This window comes from Manihot esculenta, chromosome 1 (assembly GCF_001659605.2).
Source record: "Manihot esculenta cultivar AM560-2 chromosome 1, M.esculenta_v8, whole genome shotgun sequence".
Taxonomy (NCBI): Eukaryota; Viridiplantae; Streptophyta; class Magnoliopsida; order Malpighiales; family Euphorbiaceae; genus Manihot; species Manihot esculenta.
The window spans coordinates 41,885,858-41,905,002 of NC_035161.2; the positions used below are offsets into that span (position 1 = coordinate 41,885,858).

Sequence of the window (19,145 nt, forward strand, 5' to 3'; positions counted from 1 at the left end):
GTGAAAATCATGTCAAATGTGCCAAGAGAATTCTAAGATATGTGGTATATGATTTAGTTCAAAAAATTCAAGTGATTTGATGGGTTGTTCATATTTAGATTGGACTGGAAATAGTGATGATAGCAGAAGAACTTCAGGTTATGCATTTACTCTTGGTAATGGTATTTTCTCATGGGGTTCAAAAAAGCAAGAAATTGTTGCTTAGTCATCTGCTGAAGCTGATTATATTGCAGTTATCAATACAGCTTATCAAGTTATTTGGATTCAGAAATTACTTTCTGATTTGGGTATAAGTGTGAATTCTCCTATGGTGATTAATGTGGACAACAAATATTTCTCTAGCAGAAAATTCTATTCTACATGGTATTGCAAGTCATATTTGTATTAAGTTTCATATTCTAAGAGAGATGATTTTAAACAAAAAGATCAAGTTGAAATATTGTCCAACTGAAGATCAAGTCGCAGATGTTATGACCAAAAGTTTTCAGAAGGGAAGATTTGAGCAATATGAAAACTTTAATGGAACAATTGCTAAGGAGGAGAATGTTAATAATTATTAAAAAATGGTTCCATGTATCTAGTAGATCAAGATACATTAACTTGGTGTTCATGTATTGAGTCTTTATTATTCTAGTTTTTTTTTTAAATTCATATATTGTGTCTTTTAGATGTATTTATTATTATAATTCACATTCGTATTACATGTCTAGTATAAATATGTGTTGTAAATTTCTGGTTTGACATGAAGAAATTATAGTTTATTCAGAATTCTAAATACAGGAGTGTTTTATTCATTATCTATTCATAGTGTGATTAGTTGGTTCATTTGCCAACTTATTTTCTATTTAATTTCAAATTGACAGATTTAAATCCTGATTTAACTAGGGAAAATAAAAATTGGCCCCCTGATATTTTTCTGAGGCAAAATAAATAAATAAAAGGAAATTGATATCAAAAGATTTTATGGAACAGATTTGCATATGATGCTTGAAGACAACAGGCCTTGGATGCCAGGCTTCTTGTTGCCAACACAGTTCTTGGGTTTGGATGATGAAGATGAGGTCACCACTCACCAGTCAACACAGTTCTTTGTAATTTGAGTTGATCTAAGACATGGCTAATACCAGTAATAATAACACCTAAAACCATGGCTGCTGCAGAAGCAGAATGCACAGAAGAAGTTTTCAATAATCAGTTTTCAATAATCATATCATCTATGGCAAATTTGTCTGTACATGTTCGTGTAAACATCTCCTGTGAATTCACGCGTATAGTAGAACATGAAACGTGAATTTTTTACTAGGAAGGTACAGTTGAAACTAAAATGGTACTTGTGGCAAATTAACACACAAAAATAATGCAAAATAACTCATCTCATCCTAAAGTCACAGGAATGTAAACCAACGGTGTAATTCACATATAGTTCTGCAGTTGCACTACCGACGTTTCGACCCGCCATTTTCTTGCTAGCTGTTGACCGGAGTTGTGGAGCCTTTCTTCTTGCCGGATTGCCCAGTGATTTTCCTGCCCATCAACTTCCCTGCTTTGCTCAGGCCACTGCCAACAGCTCCAAGGCCGCTGCCCACCTTTCCAACTCCAGTACCACTACCAGTGCCCACCATCGATGCGGCACCATCAAGTGCATCCATTCTGCTCCCTATAACTCCTGCTTCTTTTAGCTTCTTTATTTCTTCCACGGTCATCTTCTCTTCTTCTAGAGCAGCCAATTGCTCCTCCTTGTTAAATTCATGGTACAAGACCTGCAAGTCAACCCAAAAATGTAACCCCAACACACAAGGGGAGGGAAGGAGAGAGAGAGGAGAGAGTTGCCGTGCTAATATCCTAAGGATGATTATGTGATGGAAAATAATGGATAAATTACATGAAAATTTATTAAGTGTTAGATTTTCTGACCAATAATTCTATTGTATTATCTCCGATAACATTTTCTTTTGGGAGGAGTATAAGAAAATAAAGTAAGATTTTTAAAAATAAAGTAAGATGGTGGAAAGTTTAAAAAAAAAAAAAAGGAATTTTCAACTTTATCCTGTTTTAGAGAAAAGTATGGTAAATAGTGGTTACGGTTGGAAGGAAAGTATAACAAAATAAAGTAAAATGTGAAAATTACAAGAATAACTTATTATATAAAAGGAGATAATATAATATTTAAATTAATCATAATTTTTATAACACAATGAGCTTAATATTGATAATAAAAAGTTATAAATAATTTAAAACCTTCCTAACACCCCAATTGATGAATAACACTTTCCCAAACAATTTATGTATATACTAATTAATTTTAAAAAAAACTTTCCCAAACAATTGTTTATTTGTGTACCTTAATGGTAATAGATCCTCTATCCTTCTTATCCTTGATCTTCAACATGTTAAGAGATGGTAGCAGCCTTAACTCCAGGTCTTTCCAAGTTTCTTCTTTCAGCCCAATTAGAGGCACTTTTACTATTCCCAATCTTTCGTCTTGCCCAATATCTTCATCAAAGACCTGTTGGAAGAATTTCATCACATCATTAACAAATCTACCACTATTTTGGAGAAACATGAACATATACACAATCCCCTTTCCACGAAATTAATTGATCCTCAACATGGAGTGTTGTCATCGCGTCAACAAAATGAAGATATAGAGATTCCAAAAGGATGCACTCATGCATAACATTCTGCGACAGGAAATATAGCATAGCATGAGCAAAAAGAGATGAAAGTACAAAACAATCTTAAAACCTCAAGAACAAGTGATTGAGTCTCCTTGTCTTCAGCAATCAACTCGAATGTTTGATCCCAAACAGGATTGAGGTTGTTCTCCACAACATTTGATTTAACCTTGAACACTGGCCGAATATATAAAACTACATAAGGATCAGATTTTCCAATCATCTCCATATTCTTCAAATCATTTGCTTTCACTACCACCACTGTAAGCTTTCCTTGTGGCTTAAGCTCTAATTCACTGCAGAACATCCCCCCAAAACCCCATCCACCCAGAAAAGAGGAAAAATTAATATTTATGTAATGGAACAAGGCGTACAATGTAGTAGCATAAACATGGTACTGCAAAACTCTTAAATGTAACATATCCCGTGTATCATGGTGGCCGTAACATGCTTCTACTTAACATGAAATTAGAACTACAAGAGCCTTCGAGTATGAACATATTCAATTTGGCAGTAGCGTGATGCGATGTAATAATGTAATAGTTTCTCAAAATGCGCGAAAATGATTAGGCTCGTTATTACCTTGTATCAACAGGAATACCACCGATTGGAACAACAATCCTGTGAGGCCACTGAAGCATATCTGTGACAATTGAATGCACAGTGTCCTACCAAATTGGTGGTAAACAGCAAAATGATAAGACCCTTAATCAATGAGAACTATTAAGGAAAAGGAACTGCTTGGATTCGAAAAAGAGAACTCACATCAATCATGTCTGATAGTCCTGGAATGGCTGTTAAGCTTCCACCAACAGCTTTCAGAACGTAATCAATTTTAGGCTTAGGCTGATTGATATATTAAGAATTGGTCATTTCCAAAATAATTGTGATTTTGTAGAGTGTGAACACCCATTTAATATGTCTCATCCAATTCATAATTTACTTCATCTTTTTTAACCCAAAGATGTGCAAGTATAATCAAAATGAGACATTATAAAGGTTGAAATAAAGTCTTCTCCTTTGTTTTCATTAGTACCACTCATCCATGACCCCTAGGGTCAAAGCAAAATTGTGAAAACAAACAATAATCACATTCATGTAAGAGGTATCAACAGCAGCAATTCCCTACTAATTTGGATGTCTCTGTCTATGGTTTGCAGATTTGTGCAGTAATAAGCTGAGATAACCTCGAAACCCCAATAAGAATAATATTTGTTCTAAATGAAATAAACAGAGGAAGTTGAAGCCTCCTCATGTCTATGAATAAAGAAGGAGAAACTAAGCATGAAGCATCACAAAATATCAACATCCAATGCAAATAATGTGACCTTAATTTCTCCCATCAGTCTCTGCTTCTCTGAAATCCTTAAAGATGGAGAACCTAGCAATACCACTACGTACAAGCATATTGCATAAACATATCTTTCATCAATAGATAACATTTCAAAAGGACACCCCAACAATCCAAAATTGGATGTCCAAATAAGAAGTCATAGGTGGAACTGTCATTGGGGTGGCATGGGAGAGTTCTATAAGATGGGAGAGTTCCCTTATTGATCAGCTCAAGTCACAATGGAATATAGACAGAGCAGTGTGAGAGAGATATTGGATACAAAAGCAGCCGAAACTTTTCAATATGTACCTCAGAAAGTAAAGCAATGACAACAGCAGAAATACATGGTATCTCCTCAGCAAGTTGGAAGATAACCCGAATAACAGTATAAACTTCAAGGTCTTTCAACTGCATTACATTGCACCATGAAATCATTCAGGATAAATATTCTCACCAGAAATCTAGAGAATTAAGAGAAATCAACATACTTTTGGTTATTTTCAAAGTCATTTATGTACAAACCTGAATGGGTATAGAAGCAACAAGTGCAGCTTCAATACCTAAAATGATGCTTGGATCACCACACCATCGGAAATCAATATCCATAGTGATTTGACCCTTCTTGAGACTCTGAATGCGGATACCTGCACTAACTAATTAAATAAGCACGAATATATATACACACTGTTGTACTTTAGTAATTGGGAAAAGTTATCTATATTTGAATTCCAAAACTGCAAATTTATAGAGTTACAGCAAAACTTAGAATAGCCGCCACTTCTTGCCTAATAATAAAATAAAAAATCTTGCTGAAAATCAGCTAAAGAATAGGACAATCCTAAAGACCAGGATTACATGGAACATGTCCTGATTCACTTGCTAACATTCTCCTCCTGAATCAGCAGCTGCATACTCCCAGCTTCTCTCTGAGAAATTCAAATCTGCTAACATGAAGTGATTTTGTAAATATGTCTACGATTTGATTTTCTGTGTTGCAGTACACTAACTTCACTTCACCACTGTTTTGGACTTCTCTCAAGTAATAAAACTTAACATTAAAATATTTAGATCTTCCATGGAACACTGGATTTTGAGATATAGCTATGGCAGCTTGGTTATCTACAAATATCACAGTGCTGTCATCTTCCTTCAGCTGCAAATCTACCATAATCTTCCTAAGCCATAGTGCTTGATTAGCAGCAGCTGTTGTTGCTACGAACTCAGCTTCCGCAGTTGATTGTGCCACAATCTCCTGTTTCTTGGAACACCAAGAAAAGCACCCTAACCCAATAGTAAAACAATAACCAGAAGTGCTTTTCATATCATCAAAGGACCCTGCCCAATCACTGTCAGAATATCTGTGAAGCTTGAAATTCTGACTTTTGTTGAATTTAACGCCATAGTCTTGAGTTCTTTTGAGATATCTAAGCACACGTTTAGCTGCCATCATGTGTATTTTACTGGCACAATTCAGAAACCTGGATAGGATACTTACAGGATACAAAATGTCAGGTCTTGTTGCCGTAAGATACATTAAACATCCAATCAGGCTTCTATACACTCCTTCATCAGCACGTTCAGCTCCATCTTCTTTCTGCAACTTCTCTTTTTAATTCATTGGAGTATTCATGCTTTTGCATTCACCCATTCTGAATCTCTTCAGAATTTCCTTCAAGTACTTCTTTTGACATATAAAAATTTCATTCTGAACTTGCTTTATTTCCATTCCGAGAAAATAATTCATTTCACCAAGGTCTGTCATGTCAAAAACTTTCATCATCTCCTGCTTGAATTCTTCAATCTTTGCAACATTATTACCTGTAACAAGCAAATCGTCTACATAGAGAGAGATGATTACAATTTCAGAATCAACATTTTTAACATACAAAGTTGATTCACTTAAGCTTTTTTCAAAGCCTAATTTCAGCAAATAATCATCTATTCTGCTGTACCAAGCTCGTGGAGCTTGTTTTAGCCCATAAAGAGACTTTTTTAATAAGCAGACCTTTTCTTCATATCCGGGCACAGTAAAACCTTCGAGCTGCTCAACAAAAATTTCTTCTTGCAAAGTACCATTCAAAAAATCTGATTTCACATCAAGCTGAAAAAGCTTCCAACCTTGTTGTGCCGCCAACGCCAACAATATTCTGATTGTGTCCAGCCTTGCTACGGGAGCAAAATTTTCAGAAAAATCTACTCCCCAAATTTGTGCATAGCCCTTCACCACTAGCCTTGCTTTATGCTTGTTCAATGAGCCATCAGGATTTAGTTTTGTCCTGAAAACCCATTTCACCCCAATTACTTTTCTATCGTGAGGTCATTCTACTAGCTCCCATGTTTGATTTTTTTCTATCATAGCTAGCTCCTCCTCCATTGCTTTCACCCAATTTTTGTCAATTTTTGCTTCCTCATAACTAGCTGGTTCAAAAACACCAACGTTGCACCTTTGATAAATATCTGAGAGTGTTCTTGTTCCCCTGACAGGTTGATCATCTTCTAGTTCATCAGGAACAAAGGACACAATCTGTTTTTTTATTTGAGACTCCTCATTCCAATCCCATTGTTCACTTTCAAGGAATTGAACATCTCTGCTGGTTATAATTTTTTATGTTCGAGGAAGAAAAATTCTATAGGCTTTAGACACCGAACTGTAACCAACAAAACTCCTTCTTCAGCCTTCTCATCAAGTTTGTCTCTTTTTACCTGTGGAACATGTGAAAAACAGAGACAACAAAAAAATTTTAAGATTGGTTAAATCAGGTTTGACTCCATGCCAAGCTTCATATGGAATTTTCTTTCTCACTGCTCTTGTAGGCAGTCTATTCAGCAAGAAAACAGCAGTATTTGCCGCCTCTGCCCAAAATTTTTTTGGAAGATTTTTCTCATGCAACAAGCACCTGGTCATCTCCATAATGGTTATGTTTTTTCTTTCACTGATCCCATTTTGTTGTGGAGAATAGGGGACAGTGAGTTGGTGCTCAATTCTAGCTTCTTCACAAAATAAATTGAATTTCTTCGACGTATATTCAGTGCCATTATCTGATCTAATGACCTGAATTTTGCAGCCACTTTGGTTTTCAATCCAATTTTTAAACTTTATGAAAATTTCAGCAACCTCCGATTTAAATTTTATAAAGTCTATCCAGCACGTTTTTGTTAAATTATCAATAAAGACTATGTAATACCTGTTGCCATTTAGTGAAGGAGTTGACTGCGGACCACATAGATCAGTATGAATTAGCTGCAATTTCTTTGTAGCTCTCCATGTAGATGTTCTGAATGGAAATCTAATTTGTTTCCCAAGCATACAAGCTTTACAAATTGTGAGATGCTCCTCCAGGTTCTGTAGACCTCTTGCAAGATCATTTCTCTGCATGAACAGCAAAGCTTGATGATGAAAATGCCCCATCCGTTTGTGCCAAGTGTCTGCGGAAGTAAATTGACACGGAAAAGCCGTTTGCTCCTCCTCCAAAGGATTTAGAGAAAAACTTCTTTGCCGCATCTTAATTCTGAACAATTCTTGACCTCTAGAATCAGAGATCAGACACATTTTATTTTCAAACACAAGCTTGAATTCTTTCTCCAGCAACTGTCTCACACTTAGCAAATTTTGGTCAATTTCAGGAACATACAGAACTTCTGAAATTATTTTAATACCAGTAGGGCTTTCAATGGCTACCGTCCCTTCTCCTTCTACTGTGATGTAATCTCCATTTCCAATTCTGACCCTTGAACTTGCAGATTTGTCAAGCTCTCTGAATAGCTCCTCACAATTGGTCATATGGTTTGTACAAGCACTATCAACAAGCCAATTTTTGCTTGATGTCTTTGACGCAAAACATGAAGTAACAAAGAGTTGTTCTGGCTCTTGTTGAGTTGCAACTTGAGCTTCACCTTGCTGCTGTGTTTCTTTCTCTTTGCAAATTATCTCTGCATGCCCAAGTGTAATACCCGGCTAGCGTCCGGCATCGGAATTCCTAGAGTCTGGTGGAATCTCGGATGTCGGAACTCTCTAGAAGGGTAATAGGTATGCTTTCTAAGTGTTTTGAATCTGTTTTAATGTTTTCAGTATTAAGCAAATGGGTTTTTGAATGGAAAACACAAAGGAAGGAAATGGCAAGTTCGGCCGCTGAAAGTGAGTTTCGGCCGCCGAACCTTGCATGATTTCGGAAACATGTTTGGCCGCCGAAGGTGGTCTAGCCAGCCACCTATAAAAGGTCACATGTCGGTGAAATGGATAGAATTTTCGTCCATCAACCGCCTTAGGTGTGTTCTTCTCCTTCCTCATGTGCTTTTTATGTTTTCCCTTAAATCTTTCAAGGTTTTGAAGCGTTTTGTGTTTGTTTTGAAGTTTTGAGCTCAAAGACCAAGTTTGAGAGTTTGGAAGCTTTGGAAGTTTGGTTCTCCATCTTTCCACGTTAGGATTACCTATCCTCAAGTATTATCAGAGGTAAGTGTAGATCCTGAGCTTCTAACACGTTTTCTAAAGGTTTTATGGAGTTTTTATGGGTAGAGATGCATGTTTAGGTTAAGTATGGTTGATGTGAGTTTTGTGCAAAACTATGCTTATGTGTTGTATTGATGTTGTTGTTTGGGGTTTTAAGTTAGTTTTGGACCCCTTCGTGCAAGTACATGAGTATATGCGAGTTGTGGTTTGGTTGGTTGCATGTTTGAGTGTGTTGGGGGAAGTTGTGCATGAGAATAGCAGGATTCTACCTAAATGGCAAATCCAGGTTTGGCCGCCGAAGTAAGGTTCGGCCGCCGAACGCGCTAAGGAGGTGGTTTCGGCTGCCTAAGCTTGCCCCCGAAGGTTTGAACTTTCGGCTCTGGAGCGGGGTTTCGGCCGCCGAAGGTGCCGCCGAAGGATAGAGACTTTCGTCTCTTGAGTGCCCTTCAGCCCCCGAACCTTGCCCCCGAAAGGGTTCGGCTGTCGAAAGTAAAAGTTCGGCCACCGAAGATGCTTGAGTTTCGTCTCTGGAAGGGACTTTCGGCCGCCGAACCTGCCTCCGAAAGTGCCCTGTCCAGCCTTCTTTTGCATGCTTTTGGTGATTGTTTTAGGATGTATTAGAGGGGTTTTAGGAAGTGTTTTAGAGATGTTCTTGATCTAGTTTGGTCCCTCATTTGAGTCCACCTGTGTAGGTATGGACCAGAGGAACCGCAGAGACCAGCAGTGAGCACTGCACCAGAGGTAACCAAGTTAGACCAGAGTCAGCCAGAGGTGAGTGGAACTAAACTTCATGTTTTAAATTGAGAACTTAAATGCCTCAAGCATGTTCATGCATCATGTTGTTTATAGTAGGTTGATTGCACTAGTTTCACGAATATGGCGCATTGCATAATATGATGACTATGATGATGTGGATGGACTAAGGCAACTCCAATAGCCCTAGAGATGTTGTAAGACCTGGCCGGGCCAAGCATACAGATGTTGTAAGACCTGGCCGGGCCAGGCATACAGATGTTGTAAGACCTGGCCGGGCCAGGCATACAGAGGTTATAAGACCTGCCCGGGCCAGGCATACTGACACTGGAGGGAGTTTTGGTGGTCATGTCTATCCATGATATGAAATGTTTGTGATGTGATGCATTTCATGCGAGCATGTAAGTAATGAACTGTTTTCAGTGTTTCTACTCACTGGACTTTATAACTCACCCCTCTTCCCTAACCTAGTTTTGCAGGTTCAGTGTGCAGGGGAGTCTAGCAGGGTACAGGAAGAGAAAGAGTAATAGTTGTGTAATAGCCTAGTGTGGACATGTAATGATGTAATGGTTTTGTATAGTATTGTGCTTGACCCAGATGTATTGTAAATCCCTTTTGGTTACATGGTCTGTTATGTATATGTCCAGGTGATGAATATGTATGACCAGGTTTAACATATACTGTGTGGACTCAGTTAGAGCTTTGATGAGTGCTCTGACAAGGGGAGTCTGTATATAGAGATAGTACATGCACAGGTTGAACCATGGTATGGGATGGTAGAGGTTTACAGGTTATGTTTGATCATGTATGGGATTTTACAGGTACGCAGAGAGTAGGGCAGGCTTGCTACGAGTCCCGACGACCTTAAGTCGATCTGGATCCTAGCGCCGGTGGCGGTCCGATTTTCGGGTCGTTACACCAAGCTTCTTACACTTTCTACATCTCATGTCAGGCTTTCTCCAACACTTATAATGAGGATGGTTTTTTCTGCCACAATGCTGACAAGGAGGGAATTTTCCTCCTTTGCTGCTAGTGTTGGAGTTCCTTTCAGTGGCAGCATTTTCTGAATTGCCTGCTGCTCCTTTCTTTCCTCTCCACTTTTTGTTTTTGTCTCCAGAATTCTGCTGCCATTTGGCTTGCAAAGCTCCCTTCGTGGTTCCTTCTTGTCTCATCATTCTTCGTTGTTCCTGTGCCTACAACGCACTTACTAATTTTGCCAAACTGATCTTTGATCCTAGAGGTCAAGAATTGTTCAGAATTAAGATGCGGCAAAGAAGTTTTTCTCTGAATCCTTTGGAGGAGGAGCAAACGGCTTTTCCGTGTCAATTTACTTCCGCAGACACTTGGCACAAACGGATGGGGCATTTTCATCATCAAGCTTTGCTGTTCATGCAGAGAAATGATCTTGCAAGAGGTCTACCGAACCTGGAGGAGCATCTCACAAGTTGCAAAGCTTATATGCTTGGGAAACAAATTAGATTTCCATTCAGAACATCTACATGGAGAGCTACAGAGAAATTGCAGCTAATTCATACTGATCTATGTGGTCCGCAGTCAACTCCTTCACTAAATGGCAGCATGATATTTGTAGATAACCAAGCTGTCATAGCTATATCTCAAAATCCAGTGTTCCATGGAAGAACTAAGCATTTTAATGTTAAGTTTTATTACTTGAGAGAAGTCCAAAACAGTGGTGAAGTGAAGTTAGTGTATTGCAATACAGAAAATCAGATCGTAGACATATTTACAAAATCACTTCATGTTAGCATATTTGAATTTCTCATAGAGAAGCTGGGAGTATGCAGCTCCTGATCCCGGAGGAGAATGTTAGCAAGTGAATCAGGACCTATTCCATGTAGTCCTGGTCTTTAGGATTGTCCTATTCTTTAGCTGATTTTCAGCAAGATTTTTTGTTTTATTGTTAAGCAAGAAGTGGCAGTAGTGGTCACTAGTTTTTAAATATTCTAAATTTTGTTGTAACTCTATAAATTTGCAGTTTTGGAATTCAAATATAGATAACTTTTCCCGATTACTAAAGTACAAACACACACATATATAAAGAAAAGAGAAGTGCATTTAAATGGCAACATCACAAATGTGCCTATATGCGCATGCATGTTTATGATGAATGTTGCAACCCCTACTTACTTTCCATGGCATTAAAGTACAAATAAATGCTATTGAAATCAAGAAAGTATTGCCAATAGCTGTAAATAAAGAAAACTTGGTGCAATACATAAAAACCCACAAGATAACTTGGAGCAATACACGAATCATCAAAAATGAAGGAATTGATTCGTACCTTCAATCTTGGGTGGCACAGTTCCAAGAGAAAATTTACTAAACTTTAATGATGTAATCCCCGGTGGTCGATATTCTTCCAGTAGTGGTTCAACGGATTCCTTAACCACCATTGTTGCTGCCTGTATACAAGCACATCCAACATTATTGACTTAACATTTAGGAAACACGACTTGCTTCATACGCCCACTGAAGTTTTTTGGAACTTTAACCTACACTCCTCAAAAAAAGATAAAAAAAACTTCCAAGAGAAAGATGGACAGATGGAATTTAAAAGTGGCCAAATTTTTGCTAGAATATGAAAAATATCTATCTTTACGTTGGGAAAAAAAAGAAACAAATAATCCTAGCGGCAAATAAGATATCTCACAAAGTGTGGTAAAGTAAACTGAAGTGTTGATATATCTAATTGTAAAAAGTGAAAAGGAAAGCGAAAGGCTTACATCTGCAACGAATGGCCATAATTTTCCCAGCTGCTTGTTCAGCCATTTCACCTGCAAAATGCAACAAAGTATAACATGAATATGATAATCAACCATAACATGAATATAAAATCTTTAGAATTCATTACAAAACAATTACACAGCTTTAAAAATAATGCAACATAATTTTCAAACTAATATTCAATTGCTGAGGAAAGTGTGGTAAAGTAAACTGAAGTGTTGATATATTAGAAAAAAATAAAATAAAATGATTGGTCTCATTTGAATTCAGACAACCAACCATGCATAACTTTTACAGCAAAACAAGAAAAGGAAGCAAAAAATAACACTTCATATTTTTCTATAATATATATAAACATAGGAAGAGGAAGGGAGAAGGGAAATAATGGCTTTGCCTAAATACCCATACCTAAATTTGTTCAAGAATTTTAATTTAATTAGATAATTATATTGGTGTTTTATAATTTGAATTCAAATTGCTAAAGATTTGTATTAGTAACTTAAATCATAGAGAATTTATATTAATATTTATTTTTAATAAATTATTTCATCCGTTCTATAATTTTTATCTATTTTTTTTACTGTTTTAAAATTATTGTCCAATTTTTTTTAAACTATAATAACATATCAATCGATTATTATAATTCTATTTAATTTTATTTCATTTTTAAAAAATCTCTCAAAATATTTAATAAAACTTAATATATTTAATACGATATACTTGAAAAGTTAATAAAAAAATATATTAATATACATAAAAAAATAAAATAAATAAAAATTATGGAACGGAAGAAATATATTTTTATTATAATCTAAAATAAAATTGATAAAATAAACTAAAACAATCAAACATCACCATAAATAAATAAAAATAATAATATTTTTAGTTACACATACTTAATTCTTCACTAATAGTAAAAATTTGGGTAAACTACAATTTAGTCTCTCTGGTTTAGTGAAATACAACCTTTCGTCCCTCTGTTTTAAAAAATCTTCAATTTAGCCACTGTGATTTTTAAAAACTATGCCATTGGTCCCTCCCGTTAGATTTTCAGTTAAATCACCGTTAATTTTAATTAAAAGACTAAAATACCCATAACAGCTTCTTCTACTTCTGACCTCAACTGCTTCCTCCCAAATGGCCACTTGCAAGTCCACTACTAAAATGCAACCTTTCTACTCCTGACCTCACTCGCTTTATAACTTGCAGATCCACCACCAAGCGAACCCCCATTGCGAAATCCTCTACTTTGTCCACTGATGACTCATCTTCTTCCAATCGGAGCTCCTCTGCTTCGTCCGCCACAACTTCTTTTCTAATACTTTCCACACTCTCTCGACATCAATGGCTTCCATAGCTCTTTTATAGCTTCTGTTTCTAATCCCAAAATCCATCTGAAATGACGACACAATACTGTTTGGCGATGACATTGCTACTCCTTCCGCCTCCTCCGCTGACAATCTGTTCACATCAAACCCTCTGCCTGATCCAACCCGATTCAAACACCATTATACCGTTAAGAACAAAAAGTACCCGCAAGTTATAAAGCGAAACATGCAAAACTCAGATCTTCAACACCATAGCAAAGCTGTGATGCATTAAAAATCACAGAATAAAAAGGAGAAAAGAATTTTATCTCAGAATCACTAATTTGATATCGGACAACAGATACAGAGCGTCGCCTCCTTGAATTATTATCGGAATTAACCTGTCCCCCGACATAGCCATTTCGACCACTAGCTTTCCCTTCACCAACTCACGAACCGTGCCTCGACACGGACCTCCCTCTTCTTTGCGACACACTGACTTTATCCCCAGAGCTGACATCATCAATTCTCGAATAAGAACGGCCTCGATCAGCAGAACCGAAGAACTGAATAGCGAGATCATCGAGAGTAACATTCGGGAAACCCGATCCCCTAACAGTGTTGACGAACCTCCCTCTTGGAAGGGGCGCGTCGCCAGATAAGTCATCCCTGACGGAGGCAAAGGTCGGGAGAAACAGCTGAGGCTCCGAGAGCGGCGGTGAGCAGAGGAGCTTCGATTGGAAGAAGAGGAGTCATCAGTGGACGAAGCAGAGGATTTCGCAATGGGAGTTCGCTTGGTGGTGGACCTGCAAGTGGCCATTTGGGAGAAAGCAGGTGAGGTCAGGAGTAGAAGAAGCTGTTATGGGTATTTTAGTCTTTTAATTAAAATTAATGGTGATTTAACTGAAAATCTAACGGGAGGGACCAATGGCATAGTTTTTAAAGATCACAGTGACTAAATTGAAGATTTTTTAAAACAAAGGAACGAAATGTTGTATTTCACTAAATAAGAGGGATTAAATTGCAGTTTACCCTAAAAATTTTATTCGCTGCTATAATGAGTTAGGGACATATATTATACATGTAGCTAATAATCTTTAATAATAAGCATTTTATTCGATAAAATAAATTTGCATTAAATTTATTTTCTAGTATTACTATTTTATTATTTTGAAATTATTAAAATTTCAATACTATTAAAATAAAATATTAAAATAAATTTAAAAATAAAATAATTAATAATAAAAAATGAATCATACTTTTCACATTATAAATAACTAAAAATAAAAGATTATCGATTTCAAACTTTTTATTATATTAAGATAAAGTCAATTATTAATGAACTATTTATTTTAACTCTGTTTTATAATTGTAATATACTTAATTATATGAGAAGTATGATTATAAATAAAAATTTTGTATTTTACTATAATATTTAAAATATTTTATAATATAAAATTAAAAGGTTAAATAAAATAAATTTAAATTTGAGAGGATAAAATGATTTTAGCGAAAAAGTGAATGGATAAATTGTTTATTTCATAAATATATAAGTACAAATCACTTGTACTTATATATTTTATAATTCATAATCTAGAGAGAACATTGAGATTAAATTTGATAATAATAAATTGTCAATTTATTAGCTTAAAAATGTGATGAGAATTTATTGCTATTTAGAAAAAAATATTTAATTTAATAGAGTAAATTAATTTTGAATTTAAAATCCAAATTGTCTAGATAATTTTTTAATACTTAAAATTTTATAAAAATAATTAATTAAAATAAAAAATCTTATTAGAAATGAATAAAAACTAAATTTGATTCGAATAAATAATAAGTAACTAAAAATTTGATTTTTATTACAATAAATAATAAATAACCTCCCATTAAAATTTATTTTTATTACAATAAATAATAAATAACTAAATTTTATTTTCTATTAATAATAATTTGTTTCTATTTTTATTATTTAAATTAATATTAGTATATTTATATAAATTTAATATTCATAGTTTATTTGCATTTAAATAGTATTGAAAATAAGATTCTATGAAAAATAAAATAATTATAAAAAATTATCAATTTAAATTAAAAAACGTTACTTTGTTAAAAAAACATGTACATAATTAGTAAATATATAATTATATAATAAATATAGAAGTAGTAAAGAGGAGGGACCATGGATTACTAAAACTATCTTTTATGTTTTAATTTTCAATTATTAATTAATCTAATTTAATAAATAAGCATATGCAATAATATTTATCATTTATCTAAAATTTTATTAAATTTTTGGTGATAAAATAAACAGTATAGTGAATGTAAATATTGAAGCAATAACAATGCTAAAGAATTTGACAAATCATATAAAATTAAATATAATACTCAACAATTTTGTATCAATAATTAAAATTATCCTCTCAAATTTTTAATAGCACAAATACTTTGTAATATTATTTTACATATAAAAGTTTGATAATAAATATATAAATTAATTAAATATAAATTAAAAAATTATACAACAAACGTGTGAAAAAAATAATAATTAAGTATAACATACCCTGATGTTCATTACATAAAATACTAAAATATCATGTTTAAGCAGACCAAATTTATGTTGGCTTAGGAAACCAAAAAACACACACGCCAGCATACAAAGGAAAGATAAAGATTTCTGCGTATTACTGCTTAAGAAACAAAACATTATAAAAATAATAAGCAGACCTGCTCAAAAACAGGAAATGATATCCATTGCGGAAAATTATCGCCACATATTTTCTTCAAAGCATCCCTGCTTAAGGAACCAAGGAGTTTTATATCAACTGCCTACAGAAGAAAATTGATACAGTGAATAATAAGTATCAAAAGAATTAAAACAAATTTCAATAGTTCATCTACATAAAAAGGGCAATTTCAAGGAATTGGACTGAAAACCACAAATGACCGTGAAATAAGTATGATCCAGCTGTGGGATAGGAAGAACATAAGTCAGCAAGTTCGCTGAAATAATGATTACAAAATCACTACCTTAAACTTTTCAATTAATGATTAGACGTGCTTCTCAGGTTTATGCTATACAAATAAAAGAATTCATAATTTTTGGCAATATTTCTTTTTATATTAATAGATAAAAACTCTTGAGTTCGCAAAGATAGCAATCCTACTAAAATGCCTTTCCATCAACATGTGACAATTACAATCCCTTCTAATATAGAAGCATTCTTATTTGAAATCTTCATCAAAACCAAAATATTATGTAGTTATATGGAATTAAGGGGTCAGTCCCCCGATATCAGGGAACAAAAAACATTGTTCAAAAAGAAAAATTCTATCTCCCTAAATCTGAAATCGATTAGCTACCATCTCTCTTACCACATTACTAAGACTTAACTAAGCAACTTGGGAACACTTTGAATCTGATGATTATTCAATTTTGGAATGTTCCACTCTAGAATATCCCAACTATTAAAAACTCAGATGTCAAAAAGGTTCAAATGATGATGCTAATTCAAGGCAACTTACATGCATCCCAGTAAATTCAAATGATGATGATGAATCAAGGCATTTTACTGATCAAATTCAAGGCAATTTACAAGCATCACAGTAAGTTCAAATGATGATGATGAATCAAGGCATTTTTACTAATCAAATTCAAGGCAATATACGAGCATCACAGTACGGACAGTCTCAGCCTCATTTAATAAAAGAACAGGAGAATAATAAACTTGACTTCAGCTTAGATACAATATACTGCTGAATGAACGCATTAGTACTCTAGGCAATTCACAAGCAACATGGTAAGACTCATTTGAAAAAACAAAACAGGGTAATAACAAACTTAAGATCAGCCTAGGTAATAGATACATTTAAATTAAGCCAATAAAGATAGAATTGGAAAATGCAAGCAAGGCATCACAAAAACAACGCACCTTGGAAACTCGCTTGATGCTTCTGTACCTCATCATGTGATTCCATCCCGCCATAACCGCGATACCAAAGATCATCCCCAGAAAGATCCCAGAAAGCAATCCCATTTTTTTCAAGGAATACAAGACAGGATTATCCTGAGAACAGGTAAAATAAGTCCATCAGAAAAAAGAAAAAAATCAAGATTCTCAGCGATTAACAAAGAAACGACAAAAATGGGCAGACAACGTACAGTGAAATAGAAAATGTGTGTGGAGAAAGATGATGAAACTAAAATTCAGGGATCAGTTTTAAAAGAGGGGAAAGAAGATACAGTTGAATGTCTTATAAATAAAGAATCGAAATTCTTGCTGTGAAAGTCTCTATCGAACTTACGGGGTGATGTGGGCATTTGCTCCACGAGATTGAAGGAAAAAAGTTATTGAAATGAAGAGGTCGTGAGAAGATGGATTCTCTCTCTGCATTCAATTCAATTTCTTGTTTTAAGTTTCTGTGAGTTTCTTGGTTTTTGGTTTGGAAGCATTTACGTGTATATATTTGTTGGACAATTCCGTTATTTAATTTTGTACTGAGAGACAGTTGGGCCCCCTAAATCTCGTTATGTTTGGGCTACTTGGAGTTCCTGCTCCCGTTCAGATTAGCTGTTCCATTCTCGATTTGGTTACATCTTTTCTAACGGTACTGCCGTGCTTGTCACATCTTCACACGTCAATTAATCTTTTTTTTCTTTTTGACAAAACCGCTCCCTTAATGGCTTTCTTTTTTTCCTCGATTTCTTATTAATTTGTATTTGAAATATTTTATAATAAAAAAGTAAACTCTAATTCTAATTAAAAAATTATTAGAAATAAAATAAATTATACACCGCACTTGTTTACCATAAAACGCATGTATTTTTATATAAAAGGCTCCACATTGAAGACCATGGACTAAGAAAATACACACTAAAATAAAGCTATTTGAAATGCATACCGCAACGTCTAATTTGCATTGCTTGTTGATTTCCCATCTAATTGTTATTCAACTTTAGCATTCAGGGACGGAACTAAGTTACATGGCCCTTCCAACTTCGTCAAAATTTTTACTTATATCCATATAAATCTCTCAATTTTGTAAAATTTTTATACTTTTTTATAAATTTTGCTTAAAATATAATTTTGGCCTTCAAATATAATAATAAAACTTTTTTATAATATTATAAGCAAATATAATATTTAACAAAATTAATAAAAATATAAGAATATACTTATAATATTTTTAAATTAAAACAATGGGCTCTTGAAATATATATATATATATATATATATATATATATATATATATATATATATATATATATATATATATATATATTATAGGTGTAATTAATACTATAATTTTAATATTGGGTGAGCAACATAAAAATTGTAAAAAAATAAAAAAAAATTAAAGAATAAAAATATAGAGAAAATTTTACGAGTTCAGATCGATTTTTGTGGAACATTATTCTACGTCTCGATTTTATTTATAAAGAATTACGGAAAGAGAACAACCACACAAGTACAATTTCGATTACAAATCAATAATGACAAAAAAAAAATAACAATTACGGCGTTTTTCACTTTACGCATTTCTCACACATAAAATAAAGGACATCTGCTTCTAAAATAGCAAATTCAACGACCTTGGCTTCCAATATAAAAGACGAGGGATTTTTTAAAATGAAGGTGAAAAATAAAACGTTATTATTTCTTTTAATTCTCTCAGACATTTCGACTTTTTTAAAGAATCTGCGTGTCAAACCTTCCAAGCATTTTGAAGAATCTGTGCATTCTGAGCTTCCGGACATTCTGAACTTCCGCATCCGAACTATTCACCCTAACGAGTTCTCAAGCTTCCGAGTTACTCTTGCCCCCTAGCCTTCTAGGCTTCCGAGCTCTTCAAGCTTTAGCGAGTTTTCGAGTCTCCGGGTTTTC

General features: G+C 34.4%; 1 protein-coding gene across 6 annotated transcripts; it reads right to left on the reverse strand.

Annotated features, from left to right (window-relative positions):
- Positions 1 to 1,181: 1,181 nt before the first annotated feature.
- LOC110621146 (calcium-dependent lipid-binding protein) lies at positions 1,182 to 17,683 on the reverse strand. Of its 6 annotated transcripts, none has more exons than XM_043949743.1 (12): positions 17,566 to 17,683; positions 17,193 to 17,327; positions 15,988 to 16,085; positions 11,953 to 12,003; positions 11,511 to 11,631; positions 4,531 to 4,652; positions 4,318 to 4,416; positions 3,441 to 3,521; positions 3,258 to 3,343; positions 2,746 to 2,971; positions 2,342 to 2,506; positions 1,182 to 1,760 (listed from the first exon to the last, which is right to left on the reverse strand). In XM_043949743.1, exons 2-12 carry the CDS (start codon positions 17,236 to 17,238, stop codon positions 1,467 to 1,469), a joined length of 1,389 nt encoding a protein of 462 aa, XP_043805678.1. In that variant the 5' UTR covers positions 17,239 to 17,327; positions 17,566 to 17,683; the 3' UTR covers positions 1,182 to 1,466. The 6 variants fall into 6 exon arrangements, with proteins under 6 accessions (XP_043805678.1, XP_043805675.1, XP_043805677.1 ...); XM_043949740.1 differs by having other exon boundaries at positions 15,988 to 16,089; positions 17,566 to 17,677; XM_043949742.1 differs by lacking the exon at positions 17,566 to 17,683 and adding an exon at positions 17,423 to 17,561.
- Positions 17,684 to 19,145: the final 1,462 nt, after the last annotated feature.